The 14,618-nt window shown below is 58.1% G+C and overlaps 1 protein-coding gene across 1 annotated transcript; it reads right to left on the reverse strand.

Moving 5' to 3' along the window:
• C4A (complement C4A (Rodgers blood group)) lies at nt 1-14,280 on the reverse strand. The gene is made up of 41 exons (XM_044256028.1): nt 14,127-14,280; nt 13,792-13,990; nt 13,394-13,595; nt 13,118-13,188; nt 12,949-13,034; nt 12,691-12,773; nt 12,420-12,516; nt 12,149-12,254; nt 11,875-12,007; nt 11,328-11,443; nt 11,047-11,223; nt 10,716-10,901; nt 10,395-10,580; nt 10,076-10,234; nt 9,701-9,827; nt 9,460-9,531; nt 8,989-9,186; nt 8,784-8,895; nt 8,623-8,693; nt 8,204-8,343; nt 7,879-8,088; nt 7,588-7,639; nt 7,396-7,485; nt 7,052-7,261; nt 6,798-6,873; nt 6,477-6,633; nt 6,263-6,379; nt 5,992-6,163; nt 5,541-5,773; nt 5,299-5,466; nt 4,892-4,951; nt 3,816-3,909; nt 3,552-3,738; nt 3,325-3,415; nt 3,087-3,161; nt 1,417-1,519; nt 1,171-1,260; nt 973-1,071; nt 777-860; nt 376-508; nt 1-245 (listed from the first exon to the last, which is right to left on the reverse strand). Exons 1-41 carry the CDS (start codon nt 14,189-14,191, stop codon nt 104-106), a joined length of 5,229 nt encoding a protein of 1,742 aa, XP_044111963.1. The 5' UTR covers nt 14,192-14,280; the 3' UTR covers nt 1-103.
• Between the last annotated feature and the right edge of the window lie 338 nt (nt 14,281-14,618).

A 14,618-nucleotide genomic window follows, 5' to 3' on the forward strand; every position in this document is an offset into this window, starting at 1 on the left:
TCTGCTGCCAAACGCCTTTATTGAACCCCTGGAACCACCTGGGGCCGTGTCCACTGGGCACAGAGACCGTCCAGGCATCCCCGGGGGAAGAGGAGGGCAGCCCTTACACCTGGCAGCCCTGAGTGCCGTACTCCTGGAGGAAGTTGCTGAGCTGGGCGCAGGCTGCCCGATGGCGGGTGCTCTGGCACAGGCGTTCAGAGGGCATCTCCTCTACCCAGGTATTCGAGTCCAGCAGGTACTGCGGACTGCAGAGGCAAAAGGGCAGTCAGCAGGGGTGGGGAGGATGGGCACCTGGCTTCTTGCGAGGCAGGGTCTGCATGCTGGGGATCCATCCATTCCCTCATGTGGGAGGAGAGCAAGGCGCAGAGAACTCACTCTCCCTTGAGGTCAAAGGTAACTCCATCCAGACCCATGATTAAATATTCTTTCCCAGGTTCCAAGCGAAGACGGCAAGAGGCTCGAACCAGGAAGTTTCGGGTCTGACGGACAGTGGCCTTGGTGTCCTTGGCTGAGAGGATAAGGTGCATAGGAATTGTAAGAGGCTAACGGAAGGTACAGGGCCAGTGAGGGCCGAGGGCTGTGCACGAAGCCTCTTGCTTAGTCCTCACTGCTCCTAATGGGCATGTACGACTGCTTTTCGATTTATGGCCAAGTCCAGAGCTTCCAAGAGGCTAAGAGGCTTTGAGCTCAGCCTCCAAACATCTGTTGTCCCGGGCACCCGGGCCGTAAACCCCAACCTCGGCTCCCTAAGTCCCCCAGCCCCAGACCCTTCATACTGAAGTGCAGGACTTGGGTGATTCTGGTTTCGAAGAGGCGGAAAGCAGCTCTGCTATCTTCTCGGAGGACCTTCACCTGGAAGCCTGCGAGGGAGTTTAAGGGAAGGGAGCACAGGTTTGTTCCAGCAGCGGTCATGAGGCGCAAGCCCAATTACAGAGCTGGGCCGGGGGGGCGGGGGGGGGCGGGCACACGGACCGTAATTCACGCGGGGGTGGTAGCAGGCGAACTTCATCCTGTAGCCAGCCTCATCCTGCAGCCCCCGCTCCAGGGCACGACGCTGTCGAGGGCACTTCCCTGCCAGGAGTGGGGGTCGGGGGACAGATGAGCCAGTGCAGGCTCCAGCCTCACTGGCTTCCCCTCACCCCGCCCCCTGCCCCCAGCCCCAGCTCTCACCCTCAGCACACTGGCAGACATCAGCAGAGCACAATGTGGATAAGAGTTTGCTCTTAGTGGGGGCTCCGTAAAATACAGAACACTTGCGCTCTGCAGGACAGAGTACAGTTAGAATGCACACCCCCCCAACACTGTCACCCCTGTCCCAAGGGGGACATCACTGCCACCCGGCACTGACCCCCCCTTCCTGATGTCCCATATGGGGACACCTACTCCAAACCTGCCGAGAGCCCCCCAAGTGCTCACCAGGGTTGTAATAATCATACACAGCCGCGCTGGCCGGCTGGACGAGCCCCACAGGCACTTCCTGAACAGCTCCAAAGCCCACGCACTCCCGGGAGGTGGGGACCTGGCAGGGTGGGGAGGAGATGTCAGGACGTACCCCCTGGGCCCTGCATGCCGCTGCGCCACATCTCCTTGACCTGTGTCTGGTCTTATCTTCAGTGTCTTTCACATGCTAGTACCTTCCGGCTCCGGAACTCTAAAAACTCTAAAAACCCCGAGGTCTCTGCTCACGTCACTGCCATACAGTGACCTCGTCCCAGTCTCCAGTGCCCTCACATCATGGACACGTTCTGCATGAAACTCTCTGAGCTCAGGGTTAGCTTCTGGCCATCCCTGGTTCTGACCTTGTCATGCCTGACCATCCCTCTTCTTCCCTCCCAGAGGCACAGTCCCTGGCCCTGGCTCCTCGGGTCCACCGCGTTCCCCTGAGGAGGTCTCAACCGCTCCTTGGCTTTCACCAAACCCTTCCAGGCTGATGATTCCCAGATTAAACACTCAGCCTCATTCTTGCAGTAGGATTCTTGTGGGACATAGAAATTCCCCAAATTCACTCTGCCTACCCCCAGAAGCCCACCTCCAAGTCCCATCACAAAGGCCTTGCTTCGTTACTGACGCACCCAGGCCCCCCTTTACGTGTTATAACATAACGGCAGGTGCTGTCACTTGCCCATCCTCATGGCCTAGACCCGGACCCCTCTCCTCACACCCACACTACACTGCTCTGGTCCAATCCGGTTCCCTACCAGTCTCCCTCCCGAGCCATGCTGCTTAAGTCAACTCCTCATCCAAAATCTTCCTGGCTTCTCATCTGCCACTGTGTTCAATGAAACTCCTCTTCTTGACTTCTCAGGCTAATGGGGTCTGGCCCCTCTACAAGCACTGGGCTGGGGGGGCCTTCCTCAACCCCTACACACCTGGCTAAAGGTGTTACAGTATTACATCTTTTTCACATTTTCTCCAAGAGATTACAGCTAATGCTCAAAAAAAGTTTGAGGGCCATCAGAGGGTTAATGATTCTTTGTTTTAGCCAAAAATGGCTTGGAAAGGCAAAAGCAACTCCTCTATGACTGTCATCACTTTGGAAAAGAAAATATACTTCAATATCAAAAACAAAACCCAAAAAACTAGAAAGGTCAACAACAAGCAACAAAGGCGGCCTTTGAGTTGCGTAAATTCAGCTTTATGAAGGGCTCACTCTTTTTTTTTTTTTTTTTTAAAGATTTTATTTATTTATTTTATTTGAGAGAGAGACAGTGAGAGAGAGCATGAGCGAGGAGAAGGTCAGAGAGCGAAGCAGACTCCCCATGAAGCTGGGAGCCTGATGTGGGACTCGATCCCGGGACTCCAGGATCACGCCCTGAGCCGAAGGCAGTCGTCCAACCAACTGCGCCACCCAGGCGTCCCTGAAGGGCTCACTCTTGAGTCCTTCCTGCAGACGGGCACCAGCCCTGGAGCGGCACCGGAGCTCGGCCCCCATCGCCCACAGGCAGGGCGGCCTCCGGGGCCTGCCCCTAACTCTGCTCCAACACACTCTCATCCTGTCTCCCTGCTTCCATCACACGTCCTCTCTCAGGTCACCCGTGCTTAGTAAACCCACGGTCACCCTACCTGTGTCGCCCCTCTCTGCTCACCGAGTCAAAGTACAGCAGGACGTGGGGACCCTCGGTCTCAAAATGACTCACGTAGCGGTCAGAGAGGGAGGTCAGCTGTGGGGAAGGACAGATGGTCACAGGGAGGTGGCCCCGGCCCCTACACAAGGCAGGGCTCAGCAGCTGGGATAGCTTCAGGGATGGACCCGAGCTCCTGGGGCACAAGGAGTCCCATCCTCCCAACCGCCCCCGCTCTTCCCGCCTGGGCAGCTGACTGCACCTTCTCCAGGTCGGCACGCAGGGCGCTGAATCCACTCAGGAGGGTGATATCGGCAATGGCCATGCCCGACAGCCCCTCCTTGCCATTCCGCCTGCAGAGAGACATGTCCAGGGCCCACATGCTCTGGGTGACAGACACCCAGCCCCGGCCTCTGCCCTGCCTCTATCTCCTGGCCTAGCAGTGCCCCATGTCCGGCGTAGCCACCCACCCCCGCCCCCTGCGCTCACCAGATGCACACTGTGTACTGCACTCTGGACTCCTGGTCATCAGGCACCCCAGGGGCCTCCCGCCTGCGGCGATTCCGTCGCCTCTCAAACAGCTCCAGAGGTGTCACAGTCTGGGAACCGGCATCTGGGTCATCCTTGGCTGGAAGCTCCTCATACACATAGTCCTCGTAGTCCTCATTGGCCTCCCCTGCACAGGGACAGTGGGGTGGCTTGGCTGCTCTCCGGCCCCCTCGGGGCCCAAAGGCCTGCAGCCCCAACACTCACTTGTATATTCAACATGGCCCATGACGGTAACTTGAATCTGAAGATCCTCACAGGTCGTGTTCTTCAGGTCCAGGACATTATAGGTACGAAGGATCTAGCTCAACAAGGGGTGAGAACAGGGTACATTTGGGGCCCAGACCTTTCTCCCGGGCCACATCTGGACCATCCCCTAGGCTGAGGGGTTCCAGGCCTTCCACTCCTCTTATCCCTCCTGACCAGTCCATTAAGGCGGGTGGCCCAGGGTCTGCGAGACCCGGCGAGACCAGGGACAGGGGCCTGCCTCAGGGGCGAGCACTCTACATGGGGCCCAGAAGAGGTTGGAATGGAAAGCTCAGGAAAGGCTTCTGGCCAAAGCTTGCAGGAGAAGAACGAGTTTGTCACTTGGGACAAAGGAAGGGAAGGACACTCAAGGGGAGGAGATCTGTGTACATGAGGGGATTTGTCTGGCGAGGGAGGTGGGCAGATGCTCAGTTGTATAGGTGGAAGAGTCTGACTTTTCTCCAGGGCTAGTCTGACTAGTGTTTTTGGAAGGCTGATCTCACGGTAGTGTGCACAGTGGATCAGAGGGGTGAGATACAGGTTAGGGAGAAGTTCCAACACCATCTTAGCAGAGTCTAGGAAACAAGTGGCATGGGCCCTGGGCAGCAGGGGAGCCGAGGACGAGATGCTGGGGCCATAAGGAAGGGTGGGGGTGGGGACACTAAGATGGCCTCCAGAGCAGTGGCTGGGCTCCTGTGGGGAAGGGGCCCCGTCGGTCAGGTGAGGGGACCCGGGAAGAAGAAAGGGTTTGAGGTGCTGTGTGACATGTGGGGCCTGTGGCTCAGGCGAGAGGCCTGGGTTGAGGTGCTGGGTGTGTGTGCCATCAGCACTGATCAGGGGAGAAGGAGAGGACAGGTGCCCAGAGAGAGCAGAGACCAGAGTCGGGGGGAGCACCCAGACCAGTAAGGGGGACCACCCACTCGGGGGCATCTCCTTCCTTCCCTCCCTGCTCACCATGAGCTTTCCCTCAGGCCTCCCACTCAAGACACGGCCCCTCCATGCTGGGGTCCCAGGCATTCAGTGCTGCTGGCTCTCACCTTCAAGGTCCCTTTGCTGTTGCCTCCCACCTTCACGTTAATCTTGCTGCCCAACGAAAACTTGCAGGAATGGACAAGGGAAAGGGATATCAGAGGGGCACACAAGGGCACACGGTTGTTCCAGTTCATCTCCTCTCCCACCCACTCACAGAGCTGACACCTCACCTCAGCCTCCTAAAAACCCTGTCGGGTAGACTACCCATATATGAATTTTGAGATGAGAAAAACGAAGCTCAGAGATTTGGTGACTTTCTCCAGGTCACGTGGCAAATAGGTCTTCCCACAAGGACATCAAGCAGAGATGCCATGGGGATTCCACAAGGGTGAGGGGAGGCAGGGTTGGCTTCCAGCCTGGCCACGGGAGGCCCAGGGGTGTGGGAGGCAAGCCAGGTGAAGGAGTGGCTCACCTGAAGCTCCTCCTCCAGCCCCTGAATTTGGTGGTTGTTCAGCTGCAGCTCGTGGGACTTGAACCCACTGCGGCCCATGGAGCTAAGAGTCACGTTGAGTGCCCTCTCTTCAGGGGTGTGGGAAGCAATCCAGTATGCAGACAGAGCATCCAAGGCTATCACTGTGTCCTGGGGAGGTGGGCTGGCACTCAGGCACTTGGTCTTGGGACCACCCACCCCCGAAGCCCCCTGGCAGTCCCTACCTGGGTGCTGCGGAACCCGCCTTGGAAACTGCCCTGGTGGGTAAGCCAGGCTGCAGCATAGTCGGCCATCTCTGACTTGCCCTCCCGAAGCAGCAGGTGAAGTAGGCCATAGGCTGTGGTTTCAATCCACACGGCTGGGGCTTGGGGTATGGGGTCTGCTGGGCCTTGAGGAGCCAGGGTGGGTGGGATGACATTGCTCTGAGAACCAGGGACTGAGCCCCAGTACAGGTTATCTGGAAGTAAAGGGAGACCCACAGGTGAATGGTGGACAGGGCTAGTTGCCTGGCCCTCTGACACTCCCCATATTGAGCTCTCCCAATTCTGCCCAATTATCCCTTAGGCTTTCCATTCCTTCTTGAGGTCTTCATTCAATTTCTCCCTTTGGGCATACTCAGCGGTCCCAGGTCCCCCCAAGACCCAGGATCACTACCAGGACACCCTTGGCGCTCACCCCCGGTCTTCTGGGCCATGGCCATGAGGTTGCGGTGGGCAACATCCCGCAGGTCCTCAGAAGCCTTGGTGAGAGTCAGGGCATAGGCCGTGATGGCAGCAGCGTGGGCACCCAGGGTCCCAACACTTGCTTTCTCCCCCAAGAAGGAGTTCGCTCTGATGATGGAGGTTTCCTAGGAGAAAGTGGGGAGGAAGGTCAAGAAAGCTGGACACTTGGGTTCCTGGGGAGAAAGGGGGAGAGCTGGGGACCAGGAAAGGGCAAACACTCTTACCACTTTCTGCTTCAACTGCTCTGCAATGTCATCCTGGAAGACAGCCAGCCCATGCTGAAGGGCGATGACCACAAAGGCTGTGAGCGCCACAGTCTCATCATCTCCCACCAGGCCCCCCTAGTTGAAGGGGATGGAGAGAAGATGTCAGCCAGGAGCAGGGAGGAGCAGGGAGGGGCAGGGACCGCCCTCCCACCTCTGTCCCCCAACCCCAAACCTGCATGTCCCTGTGTAAAACTGGGCAGGGGTCCTGGAATGACCCGTCCGCCTGCTGCTGGGACAGCAGCCACTTGGCCGTCTCCTGCAGCTTCTCAGGTGAGCCGCCCACCTGCTCCTGGGCCAGACTCAGTACCTTCAGCACAAACGCCGTGAGCCTGGTGGGGAGGGAGGAATGGCTGGGGACAGTGACTGGTCCCCGTAGGGGACACATCCTCACTCACCCAGGCACCTGGTTATTCACCCTCCCACTATATCTGGCTCTGCCCCCTCCCCCAGCCCTGGCCCCCGCAGAGACCGGGAAACACTCTCCCAACCTCACCAGGTGCTGCTGTCCCGATGCAACCAAGCCCCATAGGAACCATTTGTTTTCCGAAACTGCTGGATCCGCATGTAGCCTTGGGGACAAGAGGCAGCTGCTGAGGCGATGCTCGCTCTCCCACCACATGTACCCAAGGCCACACTCCCCATTCCCATCAGGCACCCCCTTCCTTCTCCCTTCTAGCTAGGTGGTCTCCCCCTTTGCCTTGAACTGCCCTCTCCCAGCCCCACGCCTGCTTGCCCCATGCCCAGAACCTTTCTGGATCAGATCCACAGCATGGTCCTTTGTCTCAGGGGGCAGTGTGCTCCACTGCTCCGTCTTGTCCAGGTATCGGGAAGCAGCCAGTGTTGGAGCCAGTAGGAGCATGGTTTGCTCCCCGCAGCCCTGGGGAAGCCTCAGGAGGGAGGCCAGGCCTCCTGGTGACAAGACCCCCTTAGAGCCCAAAGTGTCCAGTGGTTCTGAGGCTATAGGGGGAGATGGAGGTTTAAGGGTCAGAGACCAGGTCTGGGGACCCGTGGAGTCATGGGATCAAACAGGGGTCCCTGGGTGCCACATGAATCTGAGGCTGCCCCTGGGAAGAGACGAAGAACACTCCCACCTGTAACCCTGACAAAGCTGCTGAAATCTCCATCTGGGATGACATTGGGGTCAGAGTTGCCAGGAATCTCCAAGGTCCGGGCTCGGTGATCTGTGGGGGATGGGCCAAGATGGCCATCTGGTTGGCTGCCAGCATCCCCCCCCACCTACAACCCCATTAGGACTCTGGTGGCTGGAGGAGGGGGCCACTCACCCAGGGGATTGAGCTCATAGACAATCTCCTCCGTGTGGATGGACCCTTCTCTCTGTCTCGGGGGAAACACAGTTATGAGAGGCCACACAGTACTATGACCTGCCCCTCCCAATGCATATTCTCTAGGACTTGGAGTTTGAGCATCAGGGGCAGAGTGGGATCAGAATTATAGAAGATGTAAACAGACCAAGGCATGGTTTCAGGTGTCTGGCCAGCAGAGAGGGTATGGGGTTGGGGGTGTGGTGTAAATCTGGGAGTCTGAGGGGCTGGATTCGGGGCTGCTCCAGTCACCTGAATTTGTAGAACCTTAGACACTGCGTCCCCTACAGGGAAGTCCGAGGACCCTTGAGCCACCACCTTCAGGGACATAGCCGCCGCCGCCGTGGGCACCACAGAGAAGCCAACAGGCCGGGCAGAGCTTGCAGGTACCAGGACACTTTGGGCCAGCCCGCCACCTCCAGCCAGGCACAGCCCCTCCACTGGGGACACATGGACGCTCACCTAGGTGCAGGAAGACAGGGATGGCCGGTGCCTCAGGCCGGTTTGGCCCCCCACCCTCCAGCTGCCCCAGCTCCCAACCACTTCCCTGTGTGCTCGGGCTTCTGCAGGGCCTCACAGTCAGATTTTTATTCAGGTAGTTGTAGAGGACAGGCCGCAGCTCCAGCTGCTCAAAGCGTCGAACAGAGACAGGCAAGCGGAGGTGCAGGTGGAATTCCTGGAACACTCGGATCTGGGCCGGCGTGGCCACACACAGGCCTGGTGGATGGGGGTAGTGGGTGTAGCAGAGGGGGCAGAGACCAGAGGCCTGGGGGTGTCATGGCCACAGGGTCCCAGGAGGGCGGGGCAGGGGGTGACCCATTTCTGCCCCCCACCTGCTGCCACTTCCTAGCCTCCCCACCCCAGCACATGCCAGTGCAGACGTCCCCAGGGGTCTTCCCCCAGTTCTGTATGAAGAGCGAAGGGCTCAGTGGGAAGCCTCGGTCAGGGGGGAGATGGATGGGGCAGGGGACTGAGGTCCAGGCAAAACCGTCTCACCTGTCTTTCCAGACAAGCTCACAGCGTGGATTTCCCATGTGGTGAGAGAGTCAGGGAGCATTTGGGACAATCTGCAGTAGGAAAGGCGAGAAGCCCTGTCACACCCTGGGCTGGGTCCAGACCAGCCCAGAGCCAAGGCCAGGCCCACCACACCCACTCACTGGAAGAAGCGGTCCACTTTTTCCACTCTCCAGAGCCAGTTCTCTGGGAAGAAGCTGCGCACAGGAATGTCATCCTCATCAATCAGGTCTTCCTCTTGCAGGACCTCCAGAGCTAGGGGACCACAGCGTGGGGGAATCAGGAGGGGAACCATTCTGCCCTTCCAGAGAGACTCTTGCAGTCCCCCAGCCCCACCCAGAGCCTCACCTCGGGCAAGGCCCACCTGGCCCCTGGAGCGGGACTTCTTGCGCAGGTTCTCAGCAAACTGGCAGCAGGACAGGAAGGGCGCCCGGCAGGCCGCCTGCCGCACCCGAGCCGCCCGCTGCTCACAGGAGCGTATCATGGGCAGCCTCGTCAGCCCATCCTGGCAGCAGCGCCGGGCTTCTGGGGAAGCATACTGGCCCACTGCAGGGCCGGGGGAGGGTATGCACAGGGGAACCCCACAGAGACACATCTCATTTCCCACCCAGACCTCTAGATACACAAGGTCTCACCCTGAGAGACCAGGAACTCAGGTTCCTGGCCAATGGAGAGAGTCTCCCTCCACCTTCAACCCCAGAATTTGGGTCTCTGGCCCCAAATACCATATACGGGCTCACTGAGGAACAGAGCAGCCAAGAGGGAGACCCCCCATCACCCTAACCCTTGGGCCAAGTGGAGAGCTGCACCATAACTCACACTTCTCATGAATCGCCTTTTGGAAGTTCACGTTTCTCTTATTCCGGGTTTTCTTCTTGGGACAACTCAGACCTGATAGAAAGCAGGACTGCAGCCCAGCACAGGGATAGGGGTCCCACCTCCCCTTCCCACCTTCTTTCCCTGGACCCGCCCTTCCCACCAACCCTTAACTTACACCCTCAGGCCCCTCCTCCTTCCTGATTGTCCCACCACCCAACTCCCCTTCCTCCTCTGTTCTCACTCTTTCTGGACGAGGTCAACAGTTCTCCATCAGAAAAGGCCAGACCAGCTGTCTCAAACACCTGAAGGGCATTGTCCCCACCTCCAGGACCGCAGCCAAGGTCATAGCTGTTCATAACTTCCAAGACCTGGCAAGAAAAGGCCGGGAAGTTGCAGACGAGTTGAGGGACCCAGATGGGCCACCCAGCTCTGGGTGAGCAGGCAGGGCATGGGCAACCCTAAAGAGAGTGGGGAAATAGAGACCGCAGGGCCCAGGGCTTGAGGGAAGCTCAGCAGGGAGTCTGTGGGGAGATTGAGTGAGACCTCAGGGCTGGGTCCGGGACAATGAGCCCCACAGGGGAGGGAGGGCTGGCGAGAATGGAGGGTCCAGACAAACCTTGGCCATGTTGAGGGGTTTGTGGGAACTCCCGCCCACAGCATACAGAGCCGTATCCACGGCCCCCAGCGCCACCAGGGCTGGCGAATCTGTTTGCAGGCGGAGCTTTACAAACTCTGCAGGACGATACTCCCTGATGCTGTCCACATTCAGCTCCAGCTGGCAGAGGTGAGAGGAGGGGGGCATCAGAGTGGGGAGAGCTTCCTTCAGCCCTCAGTGTACCCCAAACCAAATCCATGCCCTGCTCACAATCACTCTGTCTTCTTTCTCTCTTGACCCCCTAACACACAGACGTGCTGCCTCTCCGAATGCCAGTTACCTTGCCCTCGCAGTCCCCTGCCTGGACGTCCACGCGCAGGGAGTTGGCCACTGGGACGTCCCCATGATAGTAGAAGGCCACAAAGTAGAAGGAGGGTACCAAGTTATGGTTCACAAACACGGAGACTGAGGTCAGGTCCGTCCTGGCTTCTCGAATCATAGACACAATCTGGCCCCGGGACAGGATCTGAGGCAAGAGTGGTTTCCTCTTCACTGCACACCCCCAATCCTGAAACAGTTCCCTCTACCCCAAGGGCTCTCTCCTCCCTGAGATCCTCTCTGCACCCCACCCTCCATCCTCAACAGCCCAGCTTCTGCGCACCATGTAGTAGTAATGAGAGAAGCTGTCCTCACTGACGCCCAGAGCTCGCAGGTTCAGGATGAGAGTGTCCCCAACACGAGGGGGTCGAGGATCCAGCCGCTCAATGGACAGAAACTTGGAGCCTCCTGAGAGTGGGGCTCTCACAGTGAGCCTGCCTACAGCTGGATGAGGGGAGCCTGCAGACACCTAGAAAGAGGAGCAGGGCAGGGGTACGGTCAATGCCAAGGACCCTGGTCACCAGCTTCTTCCCCCAGTCCAGGAAGTGGATTCTCAGGAAACTGGCCAACCTTTCTTTCCTTCCCCTACCCTGTCCCATGAGTGAGAGTCCTACCAAGAGCTGCACTTCTGAGACGGACTTTGACGTAACGATGGGAACAATGACTTGGCCGCGCTCATCTGTGTTTTGTTCAAGGTCCTGGATTCTAGAAGCAGATCCGGGAGACAGAGTGGCCAAAACTTTGACAGGAATGCCAGAGGCTGGGAAGCCAGATATATCTCGGACCAGGGCCTAGGTGAGCCGGGGAGGGACAGATAAAGAAGACTGTTCAGTGAAGCCCTGTACCCTCCTGACAACACCCCACCCCCAACTCATCCTCCCCCTCCAAAAGAGACCTGCAGCAGAAAGGGGGCCCCAGGCACAAGGTGTCGCTTGGTGTTGCTAAGATCCAAGGTGAAGGGAGATGACACAAAACGCCAAGATGTGAGCTCTGCTTCCTCCATCTCTCCCCCTGCAAGAGATGCGGCAGAGAGAGGTGGAGGACAGAGAGTCACGGAGAGAGGAGTGGGAGAGCCAGGGTGACCACAGCTCCAGTGTTTCCTGCCCACGAGACACTCAGCTCCTCAGACTCCTGAGGGCACGGGCCGTCTTGTACTCGTCTCTGTGTGCTGAGGCCAGCACGGGACCTAGCCACGGACGGAGTGTATGTCTGCCGGATGGACGGAAAGATGGGTAAAGAAAAAAAAAATTGAGACAGTGAAAGGGTTACCTTCTCCTGAAACCACCCAGAAACACAGCTGGGGAGGGACAGTCTCCTGGGTCTTTCCTGGCTTTGGGTACAAGACAAGGGTAAGAGTAGGGAATGGTGTCGATGCTGGAGAACAGAGGGTCAGCTCGAGGTCAGAGGCGGGGCCTGGGGTTACAGTCAGGGAGGCCTCTCACCTGGAGACTCAATGATGGCAGCGGCAACGTAGAGGCGCAGCCCAGGGAGGTCGGCAATGTTAACTTGAAGCTTCTCCAGGGAACCCTGAAACTCAGCCTTTGAGAGGGAAATATGGCACTGGCCATCTACCAGCTGGAGTGAAAAAGAAAACAGGGCCTGGGGTGAGATTTGTCTCCCTCCTCCCCACCCTGACACCCTCCTCCCTTCCCCCACACCTTCCTCCCCTCCCCAACACTCTCCTCCTCTCCCCCACACCCCCACCCTCCCTCCTACCTTAGTCTGATTCTCCAGCCCCCGAAGGAAAGTCTTAGCACCATCCTCACCCAGGAGCCCGAAGCGCACGTACGCCACCCCCTGCACTGGCTTCCCGTAGATGTACCTACCACCACGGAGAGAGTGGGAAGAGGGTGGGTCTAGGAAATAAGGCCAATGTCTCAGGTGGGGGCAGGGGGCAGAGCGGGGAGGCAGGGCTCCCCAGCTCCTTCAGACTGAATGGGGAACCCTGGGTGCCCCATGTGGAGGACACGGAGGATGGGAGAGTTACCTGGCCTGGATGTCTAACTGGATCTCATCGAGAAAGCCAGGCGCTGTCAGGATGTAGGGCTTTCCAGGAATAATCTTCACCTCAAAGTTGGGAAGGACTGACCCAGTGTGAAGGGGTGGCAGGTCAGACTAGCGAAAGGACCCTTCAAAGACTTCCCTTGCGGCTGTGGCACCCATACCTCCCTGCCCCTGCCCTGCCCCACCGCCTCCCCCTCTATCCGTATCTCCTTCAGGAAAGGAGATGCCCGTCCCATGCCATCTCCAGCTCTCACCATATTTCTTCACCTCAAACTGGGTACTGCTGTTAGAGTCTCGGCCATCTGAGAACCGGGCTGAGATCCTCCATGTCCCTGGCCTACAAATGGGGGAGGGACTCAGCCCGCTTGTGCAAGAGGCCCATGGAGAGCCAGAGGACCAACTAGGGTAAAACCAGAGCTGTGAGAGGGGCTCAAGGTCTGACTGGGTGCTGGAGGCAGAGAGCCATGGGAGATGGGCACAGGAGGGACCGTCACCAGGTGGAGGGAGCTCACTCTGAGATATCGGGAATCACAAAGTCATCCTGGAAGATGGAGGAAATGTACACTTCCCTCTTCCTCACACGGAGGCCATGAGAGTTCTGCAGTGGGAGTAGAAGCAGTCATGGATGGGAGGTCAGATCAGCAGCCCTGCTGATGAAGGTCAGAGAGCTCAGGGACTCACCTCCACTGTGACCGTAAGGGTGTCAGAAGATGGACGCATCTTTTGATCCAGAGCAAAGATCCGGTATCGAACTGGGAGAGAAGGGCAAGAACTGAGCAGGAAGCCATCTGCAAAGGTGGGCCTCGGCCCCCACCGCTTCCAGGGAGCAAGGGGGAGGGCAACAAATATTTGCCAAGCAGCCTTCCTGTGTGGCACCGTCCAGGCTGTCTCACGGGGTACCAAACGTGCCTTGAGCAGGCTGGGAGTCAAAGGCAGAGGCCCTGGGGTCCGACTCACCCCGCTGGCCAGGGTTATAAACTGGCTGGTCGGTCTGCAGAAAGAGGTGTCCACGGCGAGAGGAGAAGAGCAGGTTGACGCCCTGAATGTCTGTCTTTCTAGACAGAGAGTTCTTCAGCCATGGTGACTGGGCCACCAGCTGGACCTCAGGGCCACGGAGGAGGCGGTAGAGGCCACAGGTCTCTGCATCTCTTGGGGAGATCTGTCAGGAGAGGCAGAAGGAGCAGGTCAGAAACAGAGCAGAAGGAAAAAACAAGAGATGGAGACAGAAACAGAAAAGGTAACAGTGTGGGGAGTGGGGGGAGAAGAGGTAGGCCAATGAGATGACCAAACAGAAGACAGAGGGGAGCAGGGTGAGAGTGACTAAGAAGCAGTAGAAGGGAGTGGAGGCTAGTTACCTGGAGGCTAAGGTGTACGTTGTCTTTTTCTGAGCTGAGGGAAAAGTCCACCTTTGGGGAGCAGACGGCATTCAAGTTGGATGGGTTTCTCAGGAACACTGATCCTGTCACTACTTGTCCCTGGGGAACATTCTCGAGCTGCACCCTCACTGAGAGGGGGACCCCCAAGTGAACCACAGAAGGCGAAAACAGGAGCAACCTAGGGAGAACAGGAAGGGGTCCGCATTCAGCGCCCCTGGGCCCCTCCGTTCCTCATTCCTCCATCACGTCCCCCATGTCAGCTCTCCCATGACCAGCCCTGTCCCACTCAAGCACTAGTGTCCTTCTTCCAGGACCTGGGCTTCTGCAGGGATAAGGCGAAGAAGCTGGTCACCCAGATCAGCCCCCAGAGGATCCTCATGGCTGGAGGACCCAAGAGGGATCAGACCCGTCTGCCTGCCTACTCCTCTCTGGTCAACCCAGGGCTTAGAGCAGATTTGACTCTGGAACTTGCTCCTCCCCTGGCCCAGCACAGCCGGGAAACCATGTGACAGGCAAGAAATGCAACTGGCCCCAGGCCCAGTATTTAGTAGGGGCAGGGGGAGGGAGGACAACACCCCGGACACCTGGGTCTCTGAGGGAATGAGGAAATCATGGCCCAGAGTTATGTTCTGTCCTTCTGTGTTAACCCCTCTCATCCCAGTGCCCCGGATAGCCCCCGTACTAGGTGTATCTGAGGGCACACACACACACACACACACACACATTCTCCAGTATGTGCGGGCATAGTTCAATGTACATGGTTGGAGACACAAGCTCCTTCATAAAAATCTTTACAAAACAAGGTA

The sequence above is a fragment of the Neovison vison genome, chromosome 1 (assembly GCF_020171115.1).
Source record: "Neovison vison isolate M4711 chromosome 1, ASM_NN_V1, whole genome shotgun sequence".
Lineage (NCBI taxonomy): Eukaryota > Metazoa > Chordata > Mammalia > Carnivora > Mustelidae > Neogale > Neogale vison.

Excerpts from the sequence above, each read along its gene's own strand:
- C4A (XM_044256028.1), bottom strand. The coding sequence starts at position 14,191 with ATGAGGATCCTCTGGGGGCTGATCTGGGTGACCAGCTTCTTCGCCTTA. Across the intron at positions 12,008-12,148 it reads GGCTGGAGAATCAGACTAAG|CTGGTAGATGGCCAGTGCCA; the intron begins GTAGGAGGGAGG and ends TTTTCACTCCAG. Across the intron at positions 11,444-11,874 it reads TGCCATCATTGAGTCTCCAG|GGGGAGAGATGGAGGAAGCA; the intron begins GTGAGAGGCCTC and ends CATCTCTTGCAG.